This window comes from Nicotiana tomentosiformis, chromosome 8 (assembly GCF_000390325.3).
Source record: "Nicotiana tomentosiformis chromosome 8, ASM39032v3, whole genome shotgun sequence".
Classification (NCBI taxonomy): Eukaryota; Viridiplantae; Streptophyta; class Magnoliopsida; order Solanales; family Solanaceae; genus Nicotiana; species Nicotiana tomentosiformis.
The window spans coordinates 119,971,285-119,981,069 of record NC_090819.1 but is presented as its reverse complement, the minus strand read 5'-3'; the positions used below and the strand labels follow the sequence as shown (position 1 = coordinate 119,981,069).

At 35.1% G+C, this 9,785-nt stretch overlaps 1 protein-coding gene across 1 annotated transcript; it reads right to left on the bottom strand.

Annotated features, from left to right (window-relative positions):
- Positions 1-1,062: 1,062 nt before the first annotated feature.
- Positions 1,063-9,092, bottom strand: LOC104100044 (uncharacterized). Its single transcript, XM_009607203.4, has 12 exons — positions 8,854-9,092; positions 8,645-8,729; positions 6,912-6,963; positions 6,800-6,820; positions 6,657-6,710; positions 6,245-6,295; positions 4,963-5,025; positions 4,706-4,771; positions 4,586-4,624; positions 3,663-3,785; positions 3,450-3,542; positions 1,063-1,525 (listed from the first exon to the last, which is right to left on the bottom strand). The coding sequence occupies exons 1-12, from the start codon at positions 8,939-8,941 to the stop codon at positions 1,208-1,210; spliced, it is 1,053 nt and encodes a 350-aa protein (XP_009605498.1). The 5' UTR covers positions 8,942-9,092; the 3' UTR covers positions 1,063-1,207.
- Between the last annotated feature and the right edge of the window lie 693 nt (positions 9,093-9,785).

Below are 9,785 nucleotides of genomic sequence, written 5' to 3'. Positions count from 1 at the left end.
CTCCTCTATTGTTCACGTCCCCACTTCCACCAGAAAAAGAAATTAATTAAAAAATTAGTCAAAGTGAACTTTTACACAATATTTGTAACGGCTATCAGCAGTCGATTCCTCATAACTAATTAAGATTTCGTAGCTCAATATATGATGTATGATTTTCTAAAGAAGTTCAATTTTATAATGAATATAATTTAATATATATCTTCTTAATTATGAGCGTAATCCCTGCGTAAAAGTAATCATCTTAATTCCTAATACCGACGTATCAAAGATCTAAGAGATTGGCCAGATTGAGTTGTATTAGTTTTTGATATTGGAATCTTTTATCGGACGTTAGAAAGATTTTCGAAATTGTTAAAATTAAAGTTGTCAATGAGCAAACAAGACTTCGTTGAATAAATGTGACATGGTATAATTTTTAAAGAGAAAATGACATTATATAATCTCTCTCAAAATAATAGTCGAAAAAATATTATATACAAAAAATATACAAATTTTATACAGTTTTGAGGTTACCGGATGTAAATAATTTCGGCCTCGGGCTAAATGCAATCTTTGCCCTAATTTAAATGGGTATGTAAAACTGTTTATCAGTTGTATACCAAATTTCATTATAGATCTCCTTGATATGTTCACACTGCCAATACCAAAAAAAGAAATACAGCAGTAGTTTAGGTATGTACCTTTATCTACCTGTCTATTTAGCAGTCATTTTCATCTTGCTTTCTTTGGTTTGAAATGGTTCTTGTTAATTGACTCTGTTTTAGCAAATCTTACCATCTTATAATACATTTTTGGAACTCTAGTTAGGGCACTATATCGATAAACGATTTATCTTATATACTAATTCTAGTAATAATGGCTAGATATCTTTTGTTACCTTGAAAGTGACCTGGTAGTGTAAAATTACATTATCAACGTATAAAAGATAAACCCGTCATTAACACCTTTTACTTAAGTATAACTGTATCAACATGCAAGGGCATAGAAGAAACACCTTCCCTTGTCTAACAAAAGGGGGTGGGAGGAAAACAAACTCACACAAAAGTAACAAAGGCAACACAGTTGCTAGTAATGCTATCTGATATTAGTAGTATATCACATACATGTACATACAAGATAACATAAAGCTTACAATCAAAGCCATGTTATATTTCAATGTAGTTGTATATCGTGTAATCATCCAACAATCAAACAACCAAATGAAGGGTTAAGGGACTGATTCATCTATGGCCAAACCAAGTAGATCGGCGAAGAAGCTCTTGACAGGTGCAGGCCAATTATAAGAAGAGGAACCTTCAAATGTAAAAATGGTTGATAACTCGTCTTGCAAATCATTCGTTGCCACAGTTTCCACAATTGAAGAGCTCCCGTCGGTTGATGCATTCTCTGCTAAGTATGGAACAACATGCTTTCTCATATCACTGGAAGAAATTTGAAGGTGATTCCCAGCTACTTTTACATATTTCACTTTTCCAGCATTGTCCAAGGTTTTCAAACCAATCCAATCCTCAGCGTAGAGCTGAGTCTGCCAAAAGATAAGGCAATAATCTCAATAGGGTAAAATTCAGATGCAAAAGTAGAAAACAAAATTTTCTTTTCAAAAATTGTCTTTGCTTAGTTTTTGCTGGCCTGAAACTGAAGTTCAAAATCAAAGCCGTGCATAATACATTCAGGTTGAGTCAAGATTAACTAGATCTTAAACTTGGCTTGATTCAACTCCACCTAATTGCCCTGAACCCAATCCTATGTAACTTTTTGTGGCTTTTACTTAGCCATGAAACATCTTGGTGGCAATTGTGGACGGCAATTAATTACCCTCTTGTTTTGGCATTAATGATAAGTAGAAAAGAAAAGGTAGCAAATATGACCTCTACATAGTAAGTTTCTTTCTGCCTATTTATAGTCCGTTCAGAAACACCACAATACATCCTATCTGAATCTCAATGGTTACAGATGCAATCCAACAAATTAGTACATGCAAGCAAAGTTAAATTATGGTATATGCAGTATCCTGGGTACTTTGAAGGATAACAAAGGAAAAGAAAAGGATGAGGGAGAACAACGGCATGAAGAAATTGATCATTGGGCGAAAGAGTGGTCTTGGTTTGGCAAAGGGGGAGAGCAGGTGATAGCAGTGTTGTAAATAGCGCTCGCCTCAGCGCTAATAGCGTGAGGTGAGGCGATACGAGCTGCCATCGCTATTTTACGGTGTGGCGTAGCGTTTTCAAAGAGGCGAGCGCCTCTGCCTCTGTAGCGTCGCTTTTTTGCAAAAAAGAAAAGAAGAAGGCAGCAACAGAGATCTGTTAAAACAAAAAATTAGGGCTCGCGATTTCTTTACTCTTTCTCCTTCAAGTCGACAGCAGACCTACAGCAGACGAGCGATTTCCTTTCTCCTTCAAGTTTCTTCATCAGGTATGCTTCTTTTCATCTCTTTTCTTCTTCTGCTTTCTTCTTTCTTCGAGTTTCTGTTGTGCGACTCTGTCCAATTTTTTTCTTTCTTCTTTTCTTCTTTCTTTTTGTTTTGGGCTCTGTTTTTTAATCGCTGCTGCTACAACATAACAGAGTCTGTGCTGCTCTGTTTTTTCTTCCTTTTTCTTCTTTCTTTTTGTTTTGGGCTCTGTTTTTTATCGCTGCTGCTGCAACAGGTTTTTTCTTCCTTTTTGTTCTTCTTTTTTTTTTTTTGGCTCTGTTTTTTAATCACTGTTGCTGCACTAAACAGAACAGTATGAGAAAAGCTCTGTTTTTTCTTCAGTTGAGAGAGCTTCTTCAGTACTTCTTCTCTTCTTTCTTTTTTCTGCTCTGTTTTTTGTTTTTCAATTTTTCACAGCTTCACTTTGGATTTTTTTATTTTTGAATTGATATATTTATTAATATATTATTGCTATTAAGTTTTTAGTTACATATATAATATTTTATTATAAATTGTCGCTTCACATCAAAAAGGCAAGCGCCTCTCGCCTCAGTGAAGCTGGCCCTCGTCACTATTTGTCGCCGCACGCTATCCAAAACAATGGGTGATAGAGTATTTATGTCAAGACTTGAGGGAATGGCAAGAAGCAAGGTAGTGAAGGTGTAGTGCACAAGTAGAGATGTTGCCATCATCTGAATATTTAAAACCAATCCATCTATTTTCTTTGATTTAGGTGTATGTGGGTGCGATCTTACTATTTTTCTCTGAAGCATGTCAAAATACAGCCAAAACAGAACTAATGAAAAACCATTTGCCGACAAGGAAAATATGGTATTGTCTTTTCCCAAAACCAAGTATATTGACATTTTAATTTGCAGAGCAGAAATGCAGTGCACCAATGTGGGTTCATCTTAGGTATCATACATATGCAAAAGAAATATTGAGAGGGTGTTTCTTGTTTACTGTAACAGTCACTGTAACAGCAGTAAATAATAATATAAACTGGACAATTCTCTTAACCAAAAATTTGTCAGCATACCTTCTGTGGTGGCAAAATAGGTTCAAAGACCCCATCTGGATAATATCCAAACCAAGAGGTCTCCCTTGGTATCAGAACAGTGTCATGTTCAAACTGTGAATAAGAAAGAAAAAAAAAACACGGGAAAGAAGAGTGTGATGTCACCACTGCGGTCATTTGACACAAACTGAAACAAAGAAACAAAAAGAGAATGCAACTGCAGGATTGACAAACCATGATAAGGACAAGATTCTCCAAGCTGCTGAACCGTTTCTTATAGGTGGAATTTCTGTGACTAGGGATTTCATTGTTGAGCTTTGGGAGAAAATGACAGGCTTTCATGTACCCAGCAATATTCTGTGGAGAGACAGATACAAGTTAAGCTTCCAAAACTGAAAGATTGGTAACTAAATTTTGCTTCGCCACACCCCGCCAGAACAAAACAACTCATTCAGGAGAAAACAATCGTTGGAACTTCCAAACTTCCAAAAGAAGGAAAAGGAGATTAAATTTACTTTTGAGACACCATAGTTTTCATGACGCGGAACTTTACATTTTCATGGCACTCACAACCATCACCTTCTTTTAGCATTTTTTTCAACATCCAACTGCACTATACTTTGATTTCAAATTCAGAAGAAAAAATACATCTTAAATAAAATGGAGATTACAAAATAAAGCAAATAAGAAATAGTTAACGATTGGATCTAAAATTCCTTCCCCTTGTTTTTGCTTCATCAATCATACACACAAGGTACAACCAAGATCATAGAAAATGCATGGGAATCTTATCTATCCTCTTTCTCCTTCTGACAAAGGCACATACCAAGATCCTACCTTCCCCGTGTCCCCATTTCAGTCCTATCCTATCCAATCCAACCACAATGGATGCAGTCAACTCCTCTCTATTCTTCCAAGAACTTACATGCCACCACTTTTTAGTGCCATAAGACTTTTTGCGAATTTAAAATTTGAGTTTACGTAGTCCAGTCCCATCAAAATGCAGAGAAGATCCAAAGTTGTGAAATTGATTTTACATTCCATTCCCACCAATATGCAGAGAAGCAAGTTGTGAAGCCAATAAAAATTGTCACAGGATTGTTTGCACGGCACATTAGGACATTATGTAATGCGAAATGCAATAATATGCCACTTACATTTGGAAGCTTGAGATACCCACTAGGGGCCAAGTGAGCCTGCAATTTAAAAATTATCATTCCAATGAAGCATGCCAAACTTCCCTTTGTAAATAAAACAGAATCAGAACTTCGTAATACCTGGACGAATGCAGAGTATATCTCTGACTTTATTAGACTATCAGCAATAATGCAAAAAATGCCAGACTGCAAATGAATATGAGATTAAGAACAATGCGAAAGCAAGCCAAGGAGTACTTACAAGATTCGGTGATAAAAAATTGATAAGTCAATGCCAGCAACAGTAAGAAGAATCCTTACGTAAACCAGCTATCAGAAACTACCAAGAAAATGTGTCTTATAGAAGGATAAATAGCAGATAATGGTATAAAACTTACACCACAGAGAGGAACTGAAGCAGTGCCAGCATGAGGTCCGCCTAAGGAAATAAAATTCTTAACCTGTCATGGGAACAAGCACAAATGCTTATTATTGAAATTTCTCGAGTACAGCAAAGTGCAAACATAAGGCCTAGACAGATGACAACTTAACATGTGGAATCAATAATGTAAAGAAAATCCACGTGAAACACTAAGAACTTCAATGATTTCTTTCCTGGACTTCTCTATTTTCCTTCTTTGGAGAACTGAAAAGTTAAAGATTTCTCCGTTCACTATAAATAATGCAGATTACAAGGTTGGGAAGCAGCACGTTTTAACCCGTCATCCTTTTAGGCAGGCAATACAATATATCACTTTGTTCCTCCAATTACTGTAAAGAGGGAAATAAAGTACTTCTTTTCCTCGTCATCTTTTTTGTTTTTCTTCATTTTTCATTTGCATTCCCATCACACTAATTAGGGAATATTGTCTTTTCTTCAAAAACTACAGATTGATGAGTATTGCAGGAAAGACTGGGTGTATTTTTGCAAAGAAAAAGAAAGAGGAAGCGCTCTTGTTCTTGTTGCGCGGACCCCACAATAAAGAAAGATGGAAGACAAGAAGCTCAGTAGCAAGGCCGTTTCATAGTCACCACTTATCTGTCGTTTCAAGCTTCCAAAACAAGCAGAAAAACACGTTGTCGGTTAAGCAGCGACTCCGATCAATATATGTGATAGACTATTCTCCAGAAGCACAAATACTAATGAAGCTCGTCAGCCGTCAGGTAAAGACCTAAAAATTATTTCCGCTGCTGATGGTAAGCCCTCAAATTCGGAAGAATGATCTCTGCTGATGGTGAAGAGTATTGCATTAACACATAGGCTGTCGTTTTAAGGGAATGAGGACAAGGTGAAGAGATATAATTCTGACAATCCACCAACAACCTTGCTAGGACTGGAAATTAGAAACTGGAACTGGAGAACTGACATTCTGTAGGAGATAAAGAAAAAGAACGTTGAGCATAAGATTTTTATTATATTTGACAAGTGAGCCCAAAGAGTCTTCATTCCCACAGTAATCTTCTAGTTTCAATGTTCCATTGTCCTAGTGAATAATGGGAGAGCTCACTGCAAATAAGATAATTGTAACCAGTCCCAGACTGATCTATAGAGCGGCCAATCATAGTTTACACGGAACGACTAGACTATGAAAGATCTGATTTGACTTAAGCAAATAAAATCAGAAGTCAATCGGAATTACATGCAGAAAGCCAAAAGGCTGCTATAAGCTTTTTTCCTACCTGTGGTCCTCCCTCACAAAATTCAACAACAGCTCGGCCTATTAGATTACCCTGCATCATAAGCAGGTGAGCAGTGAATATGCAGTCCATGCAACCTCAAACCAATTCAATCCAAAACATTACATCACAAAATAAGTGTATACTTTCCAAGCGAATAATATTGTTGTGATATCATGTGTCTTGCATAACCCAAACAATATTAGTTTTGGATGTTTGGTATGAGTTAGGCCAGTTCGGTCATTGCAGACTTAGTTCAAGGATCATACTGGTCACCAACAGATTATATGGATTAAACAAATCCAAGTGGAATTAGTTAAGGATCATATTGACACACAAATATGATACTAAGTGATGGAAAGTACACTCATAAAAGTAGTATGCAAATTTAGAAGATCTAGTTTCTTGAAATAACCTGGGAGAGACCAACTATGTTGTAACCATCTTGGAGTTCTTTCATTTCCTTCACCTGTACTCAAAAATTTGTTTCACCAGTGAGTAAAACAAACACGGGAGATTATTCACAATAAAATCCACTAAGTGACAGAGCTCCATCACCTTGCTACACACTACATCAGCCTGCACACGAAAAAGAACAGATCAGAACTAGGTTCTCAAGATTTCATTGCCCAAGACGACTAGCATTTAAATTATAATGCAATGTCATTACCTGATCCTCTAAAGTCATAAACCAAGAGTCCCATGATCCATTTCCGATTTCCCTACGAGGGGAAAGTTCAAAGAGAGTGCAATTACTAAACAATATAAGTTACATAACTATATGTGGAGAACAAAACGCTGATGATTTTGTAGGACTTGGACCATAGAACAGAATCATATAAGCTAAGACTGTACGGAAAGAGATTGGATTCAGCAAGTACAATTCAAAATGCAAAATCCTGAACCCCAACCATACTAATTGGTAAACTCTCTATTGACAGATAACAAGTCATGGTGACATAATACCTTTTTTTCAGGCATATTTTAACTATTGCTTCAAGGACAAACAAAACAATTCCTACTAATGATCTTGAAAACAAATACATAAAAAAGAGGAGACATCAGAAGTCTTGTTTTCTTTCTTTTTCTTCTGGTGTGCGGAGGCCGGAAGAGGGGGGGGGGGAGCGCTTGAGATGTCTTTGAGGCAACTTTCTAATCCACTTTGCTGATTATCATGCAGCTTTATTCATGCATCAATCTTTTTCAATAAGTGAAGGTTAAGGTATCACTTGAGCATGATTTCAAAGAACTACCATTCTCCACAATTGACTCCAACTCTGATACAGAAGCATAAACTCTTTCTGTTTCAGAATAATAATGGATAGCTCAAGGTGATGAATGTTAGTCTATTACGAGCTAGCACAAGGCACAACTTGTGATAAATAGAGTGCACATTCAACATTTTTCCTCGAATTAATTATATAAGTTGCTTCTCTAAGCTAGTAGCTTATGAAAAAGCTTATTCAAATAATCAAAAGAACATAGTAATCAATAATCATTATCAAAATACTGAAGCTATAGCAAACATACACTAAGACAACTAACTAAAGCCTCACCAGAAGCAATAACATTACTTCAAGAAAAGGAAAAGGAACTACAACTAATATGAAACTCTTCCCATGTGGGACAGAAAAGGACACCACTCTATTATCTATACAAGGTTTACAGTTGTTAAGAATTCAAATTCATTTAACTATTCAAAGTTTAATTTGATGCGATATTTTCTCTATGAATTTGCAATCATTATATTTTAGTATTTTCTTCCACTACTACTAACATAATACATAAGTCAAATTAACACTTCAAACTTCTAGTCAATCAAACAAAACACCTATTATTTCAGAAGTGATAAAGAAGCAGTGTTAGCAGAAATGTGGCCAAATATAAGATTATCCTCCGTCCGAATCTATAAGACCCTCTTTCCATTTTGGAATGTCCCAAAATATTTGACACCATTTGATTAATAACATTACTCTATACAAACTCCACCACTTTCAAGAATTCAAAATTCATTTAACTAATCAAATTTTATACTTTGATATTACCTTTTCTTTAGAAAAATAACTTTTCAACCATTATCCTAGTATTGTTTTTCCACTAAGATTAATATAATACATAAGTCAAATAAACATATTTTACAAAGAGATATTACCTTTTTTTATGAAGTCAAATAACATCTTAAGCTTCATGACACTTTAATATAAAAGAGACAAGTTTTATACGGATGAATAGTATTTTAATTAGAACAGATAAAGATTAAGAAAGCAGTTTTGCAGTCTTATACAAAGTAATAGCAGAAATTTGCGACACGCCAAATAAGATAAATATATCATACGGTCATACTAAGTACAGCTCCTAAAAACTATTTCAGATAAATACAAAAAGAAAGATAGGAAATATTACAAGCAATATCCTTCAGATTTGGACCATTCACTTAGCTCCTCTGTGAAACGTTTCACTCCATTGTGTGAACACTGATCTCCAATTCCTACAACCACCAACTCTTATGATTAGTTATTAATCCACACAAAACCAACAATTAATCAAATATTTATATGAAAATAGTAATATTAACAGTAAAAAAAAAGTTGAGGAACAAGAATAATTAATACCATGGAGTACAATAAAGGGGACAGAGGATGATATTGGAACCCCAACAACAAGAACCAATATAAGGAAGAACCAAGATTTGAACCCCATCAAAATATTTTCTTGAAAAAAAAGAATCTTTTTCTGGGTCAATATTTCTTTTCTTTTTTTTGAATTATTTTTCCACAGTGTCGTCCTCTCCGGGAACTTTTGAAGGAGAGTGGAAGTTGTGTAGGTGGAGTCAGTATATGAACTGAACTGAAAAACAAAGCAATAAATGAGAAACGGTGGTTAAATTTTAGAGCAACCAATCACAATCCAATCCAAGAATCAGTCATCAGGGCATGTGGGTCATTTGTCCTTTTCCATTCTTTCTTCATTCTCAATAATTACTGTAGAGTGGACTATAAATATTTTTTTTGTTGTATTTTTTTAAAATATGGGTTGTTTTTTTTTCCTCTAGGAATTAAGATATAGTAGGAGTATTCTCCTTAACTATCTCCTGTGGCTGAAATTTGCAATCTTGGTGCTTAAGTTATGTTATTTCATTTTGGCACGTTACTATTCAACTCTCAACTTGTTAAATATAAAAAACTTAGTTTTCTTTCAAACCCAATACAACATAATACAAACTCGATATTTGGGTTATAACTAATAGCAAAATAAAGAATTTCATTATAGACGTGCAAAAAATTTTTAGCCCGCAAGGAGCTCCAACTTAGGAGGAATCGATATTAAGTTTCCGGCCCACATGAGAAATCACTCGTCTAACCAACTCAGTTAACCTTGCGGACGACATTCAGAATTTGTACGTTTGACCTATATATACGGTCAGATCACTTTTTGTCTACCAGTTACGCCTGATGCGTATGATCTATGAATTATAAGTCTATTAAATAACAATAATAATGAAAAAAATTATGAGTTACAACTCTATATTATACTATTATTTAGA